Below are 17,455 nucleotides of genomic sequence, written 5' to 3'. Positions count from 1 at the left end.
ATCAAAGCAGCCATTGGAAATAGATTGCTGACCCCTTTAACTGAGATTGTATGGCACTTGCACAGTACTTAATTAGTAACTTGGCTTGTGCCCCTGTCTTCTAAAATTTAGGAATGCCTGTAATAGGTCACTGCCTACACAAAGTCTGGAATACATGTAAATTAAAAAATGCATATATGCAGACATTAAAATCCATATTATTTTGTCTGTTTAGGTAAGTCTTAAGTGACTTCCTGCTAAAACTTAAGTTTTCAACAACTTCTTAATTTTTATTGTGTGACAAACAATAGCTAGAATATGCATTTGTTTTGGATAATTTTAATGTTTTGTATTCAAAAAAATGGTGGCTGTATTTAGGGACTTTACGTTTTTATAGTACCGATCACTCAGAGTGTCTGTATTGCAATTAAAAACCTGCAGTTGGCCCGTGTCCGCTGACTTGGGCTCTCAGGGCTCGGGTAAGGGGCTAGTTTAATTGCAACGTAGACATTCGGGCTGGAACCTGGGCTTTAAAATCCTGCAGAGTGAGCGGGTCTCAGAGCTCAGGCTGCTGGCCAAGCCCAAGCAATTAAACAGCCCCATTGCCCAAGCCTGCTGGCACAGGCCAGCTGTGAGTGTCTAATTGCAGTGTAGACATACTTGTGGTGTCAAAGTCAGTGGACGTTTTACATTTTATTTCTAACACCTTGATACAAACGTGCATCCTGTTGTGGTTTGACAGTTAGTAAATGGAGTTGTATGGTTGCTCTTGAAAGAGCTGTCCCAATGCAAAGTATTTTATCCAGTCTTCTGATTCTGGGATTGCTGTTTCTGAACTCCTATGGGTGTCTGATCACAAGCACTACTGTAATCATGTCTTCAGCTATCACGCTGAAAACCTTTCTTTATAGAAAATCATGTAGAAAGACTTTCTATATTCTAAGAACAGGACTTTTGGCTAAACAGTCCTTGGGTTCTATTTCTGGGTATCTTTTTGTCACCTGCTTTTTGTATGTGTTTGGAATTCCTCCTGCTAAGCAATTCTTTACATGGGGATTTAGAACATACAGCACATGCAGAATAAGAGCTATAGGTTTCCTATCAAGTACTTATAAAAGAGCTATTCTGTTCAGTTACTAACGAATATAGGAGCCACTCTAAAGTCTGAAAATTAGCTAGACAGACCTTTCTTTTGTTACATTGTTATCATGCTGCTAACAATTTGCAAGTATTAGTGCTCAATGTCACTGTTTCCGTAACCCTCCTTTTTTTTTTTCTGTGGAGATGTGTGGAATTTTATTATTTTTTTCCTACTGAAGCTGTCTTGCACACTCACAATAGCATCGGATAACTCAAGGTTCTTGTAAATGAAACAGATTTATGATTTGGCTTATTAGATTTTTCCAAGTCGAATGTGTCTGATAGCTCAATATAAATAGCTTCTCTTGCTGAGCCTGCACTTGCCATAGAAATATATGACTATACATATCTGTTTGTATAGAAATAGTAAAATAATTTGAGAATTAAATGACTGCTTTGACCATTGTTTGTAAAAGACAAATGACTTATTGCAGGAAATATGTCCTAGTTCGTCTCCCAGTTTTTCTTTTCAGGGGTGGAGAAGTAATAGAATCATGAATTTTCATTTGTGTGTAAACTGTGTTCCAGATGTTTTGGGAGATAGCTTATTTCTGTGGCCTGCTAATAGTACAGACCAATAGGTGTTCCTTCTCCCCACCAATCAGCTGGGCAGGAAATGGCCATTGAAAATCAAGATCATCTACCTCACTGAGACCAGGTCTCCCTACTTCTTTTATTATTGACATCCACTGAGCCAGTTGCTAACCTGCACTTAAAAATCCTGCATGCATTGACTGACCAACATGTCTGATGTGAGCTTGTAAATAAGAACTGGCCTTTCACTTTAGTTTCCTTAAATGTCACCAAATGCCAGAAGGAAGGCATGAATGATTTGCACACCCAGCCTGCTATTTTCTGCACCATTAAATCAATACAGCTCTTTACCTTAGCAATGAGTATGAATATGAATAGTAGTCTAAGATATTCTCCTATGGTAAGCATAGCTAACCTGTCAAGTATCAGAGGGGTAGCCGTGTTAGTCTGGTTCTGTAGAAGCAGCAAAGAATCCTGTGGCACCTTATAGACTAACAGATGTTTTTGCAGCATGAGCTTTCGTGGGTGAATACCCACTTCTTCGGATGCAAACATCCGAAGCTAACCTGCAGTATCTTGCACTTACCACTGAATGCTATTCCACTGAAAGAGTCTGACATTAATATGTATGGGGAAGGGGAAGAATGGTTATTGTTTGTTAGGCTTGTGCATTTTATTGTCCTTGTCAGTTAATCTAAATTGCTATAGCTCTCTTTAACATTTTGCTCTAGGATTCAACATGTGGGACTTGGTACCTACACTTATATTTTGTAAAAACATCTTCACCTTTGGAACTGGCTCTCCTAGTCGTTGCTCTTGTGATAGTTTTACAAATTTTAGAGTTGTTGGCAATTGTAGTGATATTATGGTGCATTAGTAATCAAGTCCAGGTAATCTGGCTTTTCTTTTGGAGAGGGGCTTGATACCAAGGAGTTTCTCTTGCCAGGGAAAGCAAATTGATTGCCAGTTTAACCTAAATCAGAATCACAAAAAGAGTTAATTTTAAAGCTGATTTCTAGGCAAAACTTGGTAAAGTTATGTTTGCTAAGGAACACATTTAAAAAAGGGGAACATTTATTTTCTTTCTTTTAAAGACATCAACAGTTCAAGGAAGGTGGATACACTGTTATCAGATTGCATACTTCACAAACAGAATTTAGCTCTGCCTATCTGTTAATTTCAGGACAGCTGAAAGAAGGAAGTTGATGGGGAAGGAGCTTCCAAACATGAGTGAGAAGCCAGGAGCAGAGGAAGCTAGCCTTAAAGGGAAACCTCCCATGAGTGCAGAGGGAAGCCCAGGATAGTGACTCTGAGGCTAGGGCTTTCTGATGTTTTACTTACCAACAATAATGAATCATTGTTTCAGAACTACATATCTGATTTCCGGGAATAAATATTCCTGAACTGCACAGACCAGTCATGTGTTTTGGATAACTAATATTCTGCCCATCCATAATTCTCTTATAATTTCAGTTGGATTAAGTATTCATTTCCTGTGCTTATCTCTCATGCAGTGTTTTCACACCTGCCACATTCTACCCATGAAGTTAGGTGAAGTAATTCCTGTATATACTTTTGTAAACCATTTTGAGATTCAAGATGTCAGGGTAAATGTTCTCTGTTCAGGCTCACAGTGCCAGGTCTGTATCTGAGATTGAGTCTCTTTGGGTGTCCCTTGAACAAGGCAGATTAATGGATTTTTCTGTTATAACTAATTACCTCTTTAAGCTTTAAGAATTTGATATATAATAAAGCTACTTATGTGAAAGTAAGGCCCCGTGTATTTTTTGATGCCATATGGAATGTTCTGCAGAGTTGTACTCTAGAATCTAAAACTTCCTAGCTCTCGTAGCTGTAAAGAAAACCTACCCAATCTGAACAAAGGTGTGAGGTTTGCTTGAGCCAGCAAGCAAGTTGAAAAGTGTGTAACTGTAAAATCATCTGAGATTTAAATTCTAAAACCTAAAGATGACCATTTAAATATCAACTTCATTATGTCAATGCTGATCTTTATCAGATATGTGGAGCCAATGCGTTTATCTCACAGCCTCCAACTGTCTGCCATGCCTTTTTGGATGCTGAAACCTACAAATATCTCCTACCCAGCTTTTCCGTTACAGCTTCTTTGATGCAATTGTACGTTGTCAGTACAAATTTTTGTGGCACATTGAACTTGAATGACGCTGGGCCAAATTTTCCAGTCTTGTGCACCATAGTGCTGTAAAAAACAAGCCTCTTGCTGCAGAATATAGCTTACCACAAAGTATGTGAATCTTGGAAATAGCCAAGGAATTCTGAATAAACAAATTTCTGATAAGCATTGTTTACTCCAGTCTGTTCTGAATCTATAAAATCTCAGTTCGGACTTGCAGCTTGTTTCAGTATTTGCACGGGTAGTGGCTGTTTAAAAAACAACAAAAAGCCCTCTAAAAATACACTTATGCTTAAGCAGCAATGCATGTAAACTTTGTACATAAAGTACTTAATTTTGAATTTGGCATTGGTAATCTACAGTGGATGGGAGCTTTAGAAATGCTTTGACAGATGTGTACTCTGAATTTTCATGAAAGTACAGGATATTTCTCCTTTAGAGGGACACACAATTGAAATCTAGATGGTACTGAGTGAAAAGTAGTTTCACCAGCTACACCTGCCCTTGAGTTCCCTTACAAATTTTTACTGTTTTATAGCTAATGTCAATGTTTGCCTTCCAACTTCGTTCAGATCAAATGTACTCTGTTAACAACTGCCCTTGCTTGCTTAGCTTTGACTCTGAGTGTCAAGCTTGGTTCATTCCTTCTCACATGCCACCATCAATATTAAAGATTCTGCAGGGAAATCCTGCCCTTAGTGGGCTTTCACAAGGGAAACTGACTCTGTAATTGAAACTTAGCAAATAACTGTAATACAGGAGAAGGAATAGAATCTTCCTTAATTGTGTTGACTCTGCAGGGCTAATAGGAGCAGCTGACTGAATAAATAGAGTGCAGATGTGTAGAATAAAGGCTTTTCCAGAGACATGTCATAGTAAAATCTCACTGTAGTTATATACCTAATTCCCAAATATAGTCTATAAAATAAATGCTTCCTGTTATCCCACTTTCTCTTTCAACTTGATTCTGCGATATATCCTAATGCTGAATTGACACCAGTTGTTTTTATGGTACCATGAACACATGATTATGACTTCTCTGTGGGATTAAGCAGGAAGAAAAATGGGGCTGTTAGTGAACTTTCATCCTGTATTTATCAATACCTTTACTGGAATTCAAAAAGACTGATAGTTAGTTTTTCATTAAATGTTACTATTTTTAATATAGTCAGAAATCCAGTGGAAATTTTATTTGAAAATCTACTATTAACATGGGTTCTGCCAAAATGGGGGCCCGTAAATGGCAACTTGCTGTGGCCCTTTCAAAAGTTTTTTTTATCAGAAAGCCACTTCCCAGAGTATGCTGAAAATTATTAATAACTTGGCTATGTAGTATTTAGCTTTTATTATAAATATTCATTAGAAGTGCTCTGAATGTGCAAACTGCTGGACATAGACTATTTATTTAGCTGTTGTTTTCGTCACACTTTGCCATCACGATTCTTTGTAGAAACAAACTTCAGTATCACGGATTACATTTAGGTTCACATTTTCTATCTGAGAGCAAGACGTTTCTTCGAGTAAGTAGTTGCCACATATGTTAAATGTTTGATTCAGTGTCTAGAACGCTGTTTTGTTTTTCTATTTTTTGAAAAATTGGGGAACTTGCCATTCTTTCCCTTGGTGCCTAAAACAGATCTCTTGAGGTTTTTATGCCTTTAAAAGGGTCTAAAGGCCATGTTAGGGCCAAAGAGTAAAAGTGACTCGTCATCCCTTTTGAAAATACAGAAAATTAATATCAATTAGTCATACCAATTTAAGAAATGGTTTTAAGTTTGTTTTTTTTTGTTTGTTTGTTTTCCTTCCCCAGGAGGACCCAAATGACATTGATGCACTAAAAAAGAAAGACACTCGCAGTAACAATAGGGAAGACAAAGCACAAAGCGTGGAGACCCTACCTCCAGGTATTGCAATAATGGTTGTTGCCAAAGTAAAAAGTCCAAAACTATGAAAAGCTGGGGCTGTGAATTTTTCTGATAGAGGCTTTTACCCAGGAAGGGAGAGAATTATTATGCAAAATGTGGTTTTGCTTTAATTCTGAAAACTTCAACTTTCAGAACTCTAGCCCACCTTGTGAGTAAAAATACCTATTTTGCTGAGACGTGGTCCTAAAACATTCTACCTACATTTGATCTGTGCCTGCTCATGCTATAAGGCAGGGGTCTCAAACACATGGGCTGCATGTGGCCTGTGCAGTTATTTGCTGCAGCCCACCAAGCTTCCTGCACCCTCTCGGAGTTATTTCTGGTGGCCACCATGCTCCCCTCACCCCCCCAGTGCGCCATGTCCCCGCTCCTCTGCCTACCTTCAGGCACTTCCCACTGCCAAACAGCTGTTTGGTGGTGCTTAGCGTTTTCGGGGGTGTGTGTGTGTGAAAGGAGTGGGGAGTCGTGTGCTCGGGGGAGGAGGCGGAGAAGAGATGGGGCACGGGTGGGGATTTGGGGGTGAGGAAGGGGTGGGAAGAGGCGAGGCAAGGTGGGGCCTCATAGAAGGGGTGGAGTGGATGAGGGGGCAGAAGGGCGGGCTTTTGTACCTTTATATGAAAAGGTGTCAGTGATGTGGCCCTCGGGCCAATGTCCTAGTCCTTATGTGGCTCTCGTGGTGATTTGAGTTTAAGATCCCTGCTGTAAGCTATTCCCTGGGTACAGATTCAGTTGTTGGAAGAAGGCTGTTGTACAAGAGGTGATCCTAGGCGAAACTTCCACCTTGCGCTCTCCCCCGTCCCCGAGCCCCTGCCTTGAGGTGCCCCTCCCCCCCGCGGCAGCTCGCTCCCTCCCTCCCTCCGCCCTGAGGCACCCCGGCCCCAGCTCACCCCTGCTCTGCCTCCATCCCGAGCACGCCGTCACTGCTTCACTTCTCCCGCCTCCCAGGCTTGCAGTGCCTAAGCTGATTGGTGCCGCAAGCCTGGGAGGCAGAAGAAGTGAAGCAGCTCACCCCTGCCCAGCCTCCTCCCCGAGCACGCCGTCGCTGCTTCACTTCTCCCGCCTCCCAGGCTTGTGGCGCCAATCAGCTTAGGTGCCACAAGCCTGGGAGGCGGGAAAAGTAAAGCAGCCACGGTGTGCTCGGGGAGGAGGAGGCGGGGCAGGGGTGAGCTGGGGTGGGGAGTTCCCCTGCATGCTGCCCCCCCTTCCCCTTACTTGCTGCAGGCGACCCTCCCCGCGCTCCCCTGCCCCAGCTCCCTCCGCCTAAATGCCAGTGGCGGCCGAAGATCCGGCTGCCGTAGTCGCTGCCGAAGAAAATGCTGTCCCCCAAATCCTAGCGGTTGCCTAAATGGTTGCACCGGCCCTGAGTGCTCCAGTTCTCCACTGGTGGGACTAGCAGGTGGTATGCACTCCCTATTGGAATGTGATACTTAACACATGAGCCCAGCTTCAAAAAGGAGCAGGTCATTTTAGCTTCAAATTGGGGAAAAAACCACAGGCTTTTGTGATAGATATTGTGTTTCTCTTGTGTAACAGTCTGTCTAGGCTAATGTGTTGGCTATGAGCTTTGTGCTCCAAAGCAAAGTGACATCTTTTCCCACTCATCTGACATTCTCTAGCATAGAACATATGAATGGAGCAAGGAGTCCAGTGTCTTTGTTTAAGAGGAACAGGGATGTTTCCTGAGATGTGAGCTAGGAAAGCCCCAAGTGACCGTGTGATGTGCCCATTTATTTATTTCTCAGTATAGGTTTGTTCCTCTTCCTAGTACTCCTGTTGCTATAAAACTGCTGTTTTGCAGCAGTGATAAATATGCATAGCTAGAATTAAAGCACCAAGGAGTGTAAAAAAGCTAATAACTTATTAGAATTGTTTCTGATGCCTAGCACTCTGCTTGAAGGACAAATGTGTCTTGCAAAGGAAATTACTTTCTACCAGATGGTTCCACGGTATGTGTTCTCTCATTGATCTATACAAATCCAGATGCTTGGTCGGGAGAAATTATAACCCAAGCATCTGGACTAGTATAGATGATCTTGAAGAAAATTAACAACCTAGGCGAATTTTCCTCTGTACTTTAAGCAAGATTTGCTCTAATTTAAGCATGTTTTTGTTTTGTAATTTTTAATATCTGGTGCAGCATAAACTATTTTTAAATTAATGGTTTTCCACTCTGCAGTCTTTGACCCAGCTTGTTTTAGTCACTTAAGGAAATATAATTATGAACATTTGCTTTCTAGCAAAAAAAAATATAAAGTATTACACACCATATATTAGAATTTTTTTTAACAATTTTCCAGATTATTCATGTGCGTAAAGACTTGGTGGTAATTCAGCTAGTTTGGTTTCTAGCAGTCCTTTTTCTATACAGTTTTCTCCTTAACAGGCCTCTTTGCAAATATGTTTAATACCTCTCACTTTTACTATAATTTAGCTTTTCTTGTGACTTTTAGCTGCAGCTCTTCATTTGTAGGGATTGGGCTACTTAGCCATGGTTTAGGGCAACAGTCCCCAAAGTATGAGGCATACCCCCAGGAGGTGCGGCAGGGAGGGAGCGTCACCCAGCCCTGCCCTGTCCCGCCCCCAGCTTTGCTCCGGCCCTAGCCCGTGGCCCCACTCTTGGCCCCTGAGAAAAGTTTGGGCACCACTGGTTTTGGGGTTCCAGGCATATATCAAATGCTTTTGGCTTTCCTCCTGAGTAGGGGAGATCTTCCCATTGGTCATAGGGAGCAGACACAGGTGTTGGGATGGGTATGGGGAAAACATGGAAAGGGAGGATTTAGAGGTTTGTCTTAAATGTAGTAAGGGAGAGGACAGGAGCTGGAGGATATGGAGCCAGGAATGAGACCAGATGCCAGAACATTCAGAAAGGAGGTCCGTTGACCAGTCTCTCCACATACTTTTGCAGAATACACAACGCTTAACGAATGTATTGTCACAGGATTATACTCTTAAAATGCTGTGCTGGTATGAGCGTTTTGAACGATGGGTTGCACATAATGTTGTGAATACACATTATGGGATCTCTAATCCAGACTTCTGCAAGTTTTGTGCAATTTTTTTAATGCAAGTGGTTAGGCTTCACCTATTTGGCTTTTTTTCCCTTTTCTCTGTTTGGCTCACTATTCCCTTCCTGCTTTTCAGTTGAGGTTTAGGAGAGCTGCTGCTTGTTTCAGCCTTCTGCAACATTGTATTTCTAGAGCTCCAGAAAAAGCAAGGAATTGTTTACTGAGAGCTCAGTGCACAAATATTTTAAAAAGTAGAACTTGGGAGTCAGTCTTTATACAAAGCCATTAATGTTTTAAAGGTAAATTTGACATTTTTACCATCAAAAACTCTATTCACGGTGCTGTGTTCAGGGGTTCTCCCAACAAATTTTTAGGTGGCCTTAAAGTGCAGCCACCAACTCTTGCTGGTGGCTGCTGACAATTTTTCCTAAAATACTTAACTTTTAGGACAAATTAAATATGCACATATACATGTCCAAATCATTGTAATTTATTTATGTAGGTTTTTTTGCAGACTCGGTAATTAAAAATTAATGTACAATTGTCTCTCTTCTTCACTGGCCTAAATAGAATAGAAACACAAATAAGGTGCTTTGCATGTTTTGCTTTTTTGGTTGCATTTTTTTTAGACTTGCTAGCAAGTAAGTCTTCTGCTGTGAAAAGTGATATTTGTATATTTGTTAATGTCACTTTTCAAGCAGACCTACTCAGCCCCAGCAAGCGGGGGAACAAATTAAGCCTTGGATGAGGAGGTGAGTAGGGGGCCATGGGGTGATGGGGGATAGATGGGAGGCAGCAGGGGTCAAGGGCGATGTGGGGTCAGGGCAGAAGCATAGGGTCCTGCTGCACGGATGGGGACTAGAAGAGGCAGCGGGGGCCAGGGGTGATGTGTGGGGGGTGAGTCCAGACCCAAAGCTAGAGCCTGCTGCCCTGCAGCTGGGGGTTGGAGCCTGCTGCTGCAGGGACCAGCCCCTGCTGGTGGCTCTGGGGGAGGGGCTACTGCTTTGCCCTCCCCTCCCCACTCTCCCTCCCCCCCACCATCGCCCAGGAGGCTGTGGCTGCAAGAAAAGTCCCTGGTTGCCGCATGAAGCCGTGGTGACTGCATTTGAGAGACGCTGTCCTAAAGCATTTGATACATCACATCTTCAACACTGCAGGGAGCTAAATTCCCATACTCTGAAGTGGTGGTGTCAGCTTTTAGCAGGGGTAAAGCAAAACTCTGACCACTTGTCTTGACAGATTTCTAAAGAAAAGATTTATTTCTAGCTCGCATGTATTAGTATCAATCTTTAATTGTATTAAATTAACAATTTGTGATTATACATTTTAATTAAAGCATTGCATTTCCCTTTTTGAGTAACGGTGCAATTAACTACACATTTGAACCTGACAGTACAATTTTTATAAAGGACTTCATAAAAATAATATTGAGACTGAGAGATTAAAACTAATCAAGGAACCTTCCCTATTTTAGTAACTTCTTTTTAAAATTTTTCTGTCTCTCTTCCCAGTACAGGTTACTCCATTTTAGACTAGAGTAACATTAAAAATATTTTAAATGGTCCTTCTTGGAGAGGATTTAAATGTTACTGCACAACTGACATGACATTCCAGTTCTCTTCCCTTCCATCTCTTTGATAACGGCCACAGTCTAGCAGCTATTGACATCCACATTAAGAGAACTATACAATATATCCCACTGGTATTGACCTATGTTTAGTAGTAAAACTAGTTCCAAAAAGTGAGCTCCTGATCCCCATGTCACCTGTGGCTGCTGCTTGGGTTGGGGATTTCCTGAGTAGCTGACATGCTATTCTTTCCCACTCCCAACCCCCTCTTTCCTTTACATATCCCCCATATGCTGTTCCTGCTGGGGTCTTGCTCCCCATCCCACACAACGATGCCTACCGCTGGAGTTTCACCTGTTCCCTTCTTTCACATCCAAATTCATCTGCTCGGTCATATCTTCTCTACCAGTTCAGTTAAGCTAATTTATTCTGTGGCCCATTTCCTTCTCCCTTTTTCTCCCAGATCTCCTCTGTTCTTTTTCCCCCAGTTTCATTCTGTAGGCCAGGGATGGCCAAAGTACAATATGTTCAGCTTCCCCTTACTGTCCCTGCCCAAACCTAGAGCAAGTGCTTTAGAGTCAGCTATGCCAACCTTATACCACTTGGAAATTCTCCAGTCTCCAGTTGCCTTATTACAGCAACTCTGTACCTTTTTTTTTTTTTGCTGCTGCCACCCAGGATCTGGCTCGAAGTCTTGAGTTCATAGAATCATACAATCTCAGGGTTGGAAGGGACCTCAGAAGGTCAAAGCAGAACCAAACCCAACTAAATCATAGAGTTAGCAAATAGGAAGCAGGAGTAAGAATCTCCTTAGAAGTGACGATCCTTTTAAAGTAGATAACTCTAACTTAAAGGGAGGGAAGACAACATCGAGACGACTGTTTCTATGTAGAATTCTTTCCAAACTTTTTTAGGCGTCATCTGCTTTTTAAAATTAATGAAAATGCTTTAATAAATTCTAAAGCTACTGTATCACTAGCGCTTACAAATAAAACGTGAAACAAAATATTTGAAAATTCTTTTACTTACCTGTCAACCCAAATTCAGGCTTTTGCGTTTCCTTGGCTACAGCTGACTGCATCACAAATGCCTGAAGCAGTGCAAGTCTCTACTGCTCTCTGGGACATTGTCAGTGATTAGGAATATGGTTCTATTTTTTTTCCCCAGTCTTGTTGGATATTAACTGCCAGTCCTGAAACTTAATCTGATATCATATATATATGAATCAGAACCACAATTTTTGGGGAAAATTTTATTTTTAGTTTAACAGAGTTAAAATCAAAACTACACTACATAGCACATACAATACAAAGTTTAGGAAGCATGTTCTATCAATATTGCATAAGGTAAAATATAAGTTAAGTATAACGTCTTTTAATGCAGTTTGATAGTTGGAAACAGACCCAGCTCTCCAAGCCACCAATAAATGCTCACCAGTAGCTCTGAAAAATGATTTCTGTAGTCATACTTGTATACTGGGAAACGAAGCAGATAACATATAAAAATACATGGTCAGTTGCTGGAAAAGGCTGAGTAATAGAGGCTTTTATCTTAAAACTTAATGATTAGTAAATTGTCACACGCTACCCTCTTTGCAGCTTCAAAGACTAGCCTCATTTTTGCTGCGCAGCATTTCAATTTCCCTCTGCGCAGTTGTAATTTACAGTAGTTCACTTGGACTGTTGTAACTTGTAACCACATGAGCAATTCTAGCTAATGTAAACCTGTCGAATGGGAACACTTGCATTGCTCCCTCCAACTGCTGCCATACCAGAGCATTGTGGGTACGCATTCCACAGTTGTCAGTGCAAGTCCCTGAAGCAGGGCTTGGTGGGAATACCATTTCACTATTGAAGAGGTGCTATAACCATTTAAAAAGTAAATCATATGCGTTAACATTTTTAATGTATACAGTACTATGTATTTTGTAAAATTAAATGTCAGCATTACATTAAAATAGCCTTTTATTTTTGAAACCAGAAAAGCCTTAGGATTGAATGCTTTGCACTTTATTAAATGGAAAACAAATATGCATCAAATAATAGAAGTTACTGTAGTTCAGTATGAATCATCAGGCGTATAGGTGATTGTCACAGTTTTGGGCTAACTAAACCTTTGACCTCCTCTGTGGTCTGCTCAAGGAATCCCCTCTCAGGCCTCTAGCCATCACCATTCTCTGGGCAGGGACACACATCCCTCTCCCTCTTAACCCAGGGGGTTTAGACTTGCAGCCCCCTTGTTTATCTCCACAAGTCTGAGTCCAGCACCTGTGTTGCTTTCTCTTCCAGGACTTTGACTAGTGTATGCCAGTAGTTCCAAGTAGTCAAATATCTCTTTCAGAGCAGAGCACACTGATTTTAGGATAAAAAGCCTTGGAGAAAACATGTAAAACAATAAAAGGATTAAATGCTTGTTAAGTTCACCAGAAGCCCCCATCCTCGCCATCAGTTCTTATGGGAATTGGAATCCCTGATAAATTCAAAAGTCTTTCAGTCAGGCTTTGCCTCTCTTGGTTGTCAGGTCATGGCCGTTTGTAGCCCAAGAAGCCCGCTCTGTCAGTTCAAACTCTGCCTTTATATCCAAACCCCCTGTTTTTGTTTTCAAGCCTCCTGAAACATGTAAAACTACCGCTTTCCCCAGGTGGTCAGACTTCAAATGCTGGGTATCTGCATAACCAGCCTTGGGATTTTGCGTTGATCGTCCATAGTGATTCCACAGGGAAATCACCCGGGGATCCAGGAACACAAAAATAGAATGTTCAGACCTTTGTATCACATGTGCCCATATCACCTGGCCTCTCAATATAATAGTCTCGCTGAGGTTTTTCATGCTTTCAAGGGCTCGCTCAAATATACAGATAACATTCCTAATGTTAAATACCTGTTTGCCATATCTCTCACAGTGATATTGCACATATTGGTTGCTGGAGAGCTTGCAGGGATATTGTGGAACACTGCTAGGAAGACCAGTTACCATGGTGTAGCTGGAGCATTAGCACTAGTGGCATATGCTGTCTTTGCAAAAGTGCTGAGTGACTTGGTGCAGGAGAAGTGATAAGCCTTGTTTCAAGTAGGAGCAATTGTGCATTATTGCAAACTGTTGTGTGAAGATGTTGCAAGTGTTTGTAATGTCAGAATTCTCAAGTGTAGAACTGCCTTCAAACCCTAAAAATGTCCTGAGAGAAATTGTGGAAGACTCATAGAAGTTTCTTTTCACCACTCTTAAGGTTGGGCTTTGACAGCTACAAAGTGTTCCCTCTGCTGCATTTTCACTAATTGGAAGCTGAAAATCTGTCTTTCTCCCCATAGTGCTGTAGTCTTCCCTCTGGCTCTCTTCACAGGTTGCTAAATAAATGTTTTTCAGTCTGTTACATTTTGGTCTCTCTGGTTCTGGCTTTTCTGCATGTTTTCTTCAGCCTCTTTTGGGAGGTAAATTCATTTGTAGGAGGTGTTCAATCTGAACTAATTGAATAGCTCTTAAACCTGTAATCCAAAATATAGGCATCTATGTTCTTGCTCTGTGACTAGACTCTTAAAATATTTACTTCCATAGCTCCTCTGCTTTTCACTAGTACTTGCTGTTCAGGTAAGCTGTCAGTATTTGAACTCCAAACACCACCACAAGCTTGGTCAGAGCTAACTTCATCAACTCCTCAGATGGCTCAAACCCTAGAGAATCTCAAATCTATTAAATGATTTTCTTTTCAGTAAACAGTTTCCATTCTCGATGGATTTTTTGTGTCACACAATATTTTGGTATCAGTCTTATTTTCCAGCAGAAATTCCAAATGGAATTCTAGCTGGCTATATCTTCTATCAGTTGTGTAACAGACATCCCTAACTCACCTAGCGCACACTGCAAATTGGCAACAGTAAAAGTGTATTTGAAATGTCTGACCAATCTCTGGCTGCCCTAATGAATGCCTCTTATAATAGTACATCCGTGAAGCAGAGCAGCAGGTTATGTGTAAAGTATCCTAAGATATACGCTTTACTTGCCTAAAAACGTTTTTGTTAGCATCCATGGGGTGCTCCAAGAGAATCGTGCGCGCTCTCTCTCTCTCTCTCTCCCCCACCTCCCCGCCCTAATCTGCCACTTACTGAACTTGCCCAAAAATACCTCTGAAATATCAGTTCCCCATGTTGCTTTTGAAAAACTCTGAGTGAAGCATAACTTCTCCTTGTGAACACGTTCGTTGTCAAACATACTGACCCCCCAGAGAGTGTTTTGTGTCATCATTTGTTTACTGTCAGTAGTGTGTTTGGTGCTACAAGCAACTTCAGTATGGTGCCTTGAACACTTATGCATTAAAATTGCATTTAGTTGTTAGGGGTAACGCTATTTGTGCTCAAGTGGTTTTGAGTCATAAAGCATAAATCCTGTACAGTTGCAATAGGTTGGCTGTCAATAGCCATATAAGAAGGAATAATTTATTTAAAATTAAGAGTTAAGAACAGAGTTTCATTTTTTCTAGATCCAAGCCTTCAAGCTTCTGGTGTATATCACAAGATCAGTAATTTTATGAAAGTGTCCATCCTCTCAGAAGAGAACATTGTTTTACCTTAATTCCGCAGTATAATGTTAGAAGAAGCAGGCTTTGGATAAAGCATACATCCCCATAAGCATGCCAACTATTACCAGGGATCGCATAGCTATGTGCTCTTTTTAGTAAAGAGTTAACCGGCTCATGACAGAATCTAAAAGCTACAAAGTGTTCCAACTAGTTCATGTATTTCATATCAGAAAGTGGTCAAGTGTCCTAACTATTGGTAGCGTATATATGTCTTACAAAATAACTTATAAAGTTTACTTGTAACCATATTTATGAAGAACAGACCTTTAGAGCATGGAGATACAAATCATTACTTTTAAAGATGAGACTGGCTAAATTAAACCACAGTGGTTTGGTTTAGTGAAGTTAATTGAAATCTAAACTGGAAAAATTTAAATGTCTTTCTTGGGGTGTAAATCTGTGCTTGAATCATCAGCTCCCTGATGTGGAAATGTCCTTTGAAAGTGGAACATATGGTTCCTGAGGTTAAAACCTGTAACTGAGGAAAGCAGCGTGGTCTAATGATTACAGTAGCAGCAGGACTAGGAGTCAGGATACTATTAATTCAGTTCCTACTGAAAGTTTGCACTAGTTAGTTGTGTGACTCAGAGCAAATAACTTTATGCAAATAACTTTGTTTAAGGCTTCATTTATATTAAAGCACTGTGATCCCATAAAAGTGAAAACTTGATTTCAGACATTTGAAAACTAGAGCTTAATGCTTCAGATCTGTGATGCAAATATTTAACTTTGGGTTTCTTCCTTTTTAGGAAAAGTTCGATGGCAAGATTTTGATCAAGACAGTTACGTTGGTGTTACTATGGTCCGATCTGGGCAGGACCCATATGCTCGTAATAAGTTCAATCAAGTAGAAAGTGACAAACTGCAAATGGACAGAAACATACCTGATACCAGGCATGATCAGTAAGTGCCAAACTCAGCAGTTGTTGAGTTAATCAGTTATTCTTCATTTACAGCCCTTGTGTTGCATATGGTTCTTCAGTACCCTGCACAGTTGTGTCTAAACTGCCACCAATGAGAATTTCCTGGCCTAAGTAGCTGGGCTGATGGTACGACCTTGAGCTTTAAACATGATAAAACATGCTTAAGCTTGCCTAAACTTTGTCTACTGTACAGCTTCTACTTTTCTTATCACCAGTTGAATTCACCAGTTCAACTGGTGGTGAATTACATGTCTTGTTTTTGCTAGTGTTGACAAAGACCAGGTGGCCATTTTGTAGTGTCTGCGTGTCTAGTGCTTTGCTATTACTGGATCCCAGGCAGAATAAGTAAAATGCCAAAAACTGTAGCACTTCTGTTGCAGGTTGCCTTTGGAGATTCAGGATGAGTAATGAACTGCTTGAAGGTCAAATCTCATCCTGGGTAGCTGGGCTGTGCATCATGAAATTCCTTCAGGTCTGGGGGTTGATAGAATACACATGTGTGTATACCCACTCCTGCTCTTTGAGCAGTACTCCATCCTCAGGCTGTGGTAGCTTCCACACTGCTTATGCCCCAAAATACACGGTGTGAATGTTCAGTGGATTCACAAAGCAGTGGGACAACTGGGTATCAGGAATACAACAGGGCTCCATGACATGCTGTGAGTCCACATCCTCTGGCCAGCCTTCCTGAATGCTGCCTGCCTGCACATGAGTTAGTGTAAGAAAGAGGGCACACTTGTTTGCCCTAAGAGATGTGAACTACCTCAGTTTATATCAGTGGGGTGTTAACTCTGAAGTCTGTGGTTATGCATATGCTACGGGGACAATACTGGCATAGCCCCATGGTGTGTAGACTCACCAACAGCAATGGAAGGGGTTTTTCTGTCACTGTAGAAACATTACCTACTAAAACGATGGTAGCTAGGTTGACGGAAGCAATTTTCTATCTATGTAGCTGCATGTACCCTGGGGGTTAGGTTGGTGTAGCTATGTCAGTCGGGTATGGATTTTTTTCATATCCTGGACTGATGTAGCTATGTTGACCTAAACTTTAAATATAAACCAGTCCTTTGTGTCTCTAACCTCCATCTATTCAAAGAAACTGTGCTCCATTGCTGATAGTGGTAGTCAGGTTCCTTCTGAACTGATACTGAAAATGGCTTAACTAATAGTTTAGGTAGGACAAAACCACTTTTGTTATCAGTTTAGGGGGACTCTTTGCTGACCACACTGACAGTGGATAGCAGTGTAGATTTTGGGGTGGGGGGGGAAGGTATGTGTCTGCTTTAGCTTTTTTGAGTTATGCATTTGGAATGTCTACGAGACTTTGAGCATTTCTCTCTTGCCCACTTCAGCCTTGTGTGAACCTTGAGCACTGGTGACAAGTAGGCTAAATCTTCTGACTTGTTACCCACTGGATGACTGATCAAGGGTTGCATTATTCATGATACTGCAAAACCCAATACTGTGTTATGTCTTACTGCAAAGTCACTGAATAAGGATATGATTCTTCAGCTGTTAAAGATTAGCTAGTTACATAGTATTGTAGACAAATAAACCTTATTTTTAAAATGTATACATCGGCGTGGGAACTTGTTGTATTAACCAGGCAAGGTACTAACAAACTTCAACAGTTCTTTAAAAATAAAGTGGAAA

General features: G+C 41.1%; 1 protein-coding gene across 1 annotated transcript in view; it reads left to right on the top strand.

The window, feature by feature from the left end:
• Positions 1-17,455, top strand: part of GALNT2 (polypeptide N-acetylgalactosaminyltransferase 2) — a 144,295-nt gene that overhangs the window by 54,885 nt on the left and 71,955 nt on the right. Inside the window, exons 2-3 of the mRNA XM_045011200.1 lie at positions 5,616-5,709; positions 15,626-15,779. Coding sequence (XP_044867135.1) covers positions 5,616-5,709; positions 15,626-15,779 — 248 coding nt within the window. The remainder of the gene's footprint in view (positions 1-5,615; positions 5,710-15,625; positions 15,780-17,455) is intronic.

This window comes from Mauremys mutica, chromosome 3, assembly GCF_020497125.1.
Source record: "Mauremys mutica isolate MM-2020 ecotype Southern chromosome 3, ASM2049712v1, whole genome shotgun sequence".
NCBI lineage: Eukaryota > Metazoa > Chordata > Testudines > Geoemydidae > Mauremys > Mauremys mutica.
Note: the sequence above shows the minus strand (reverse complement) of the source record. Positions and strands in the feature narration are given on the sequence as shown.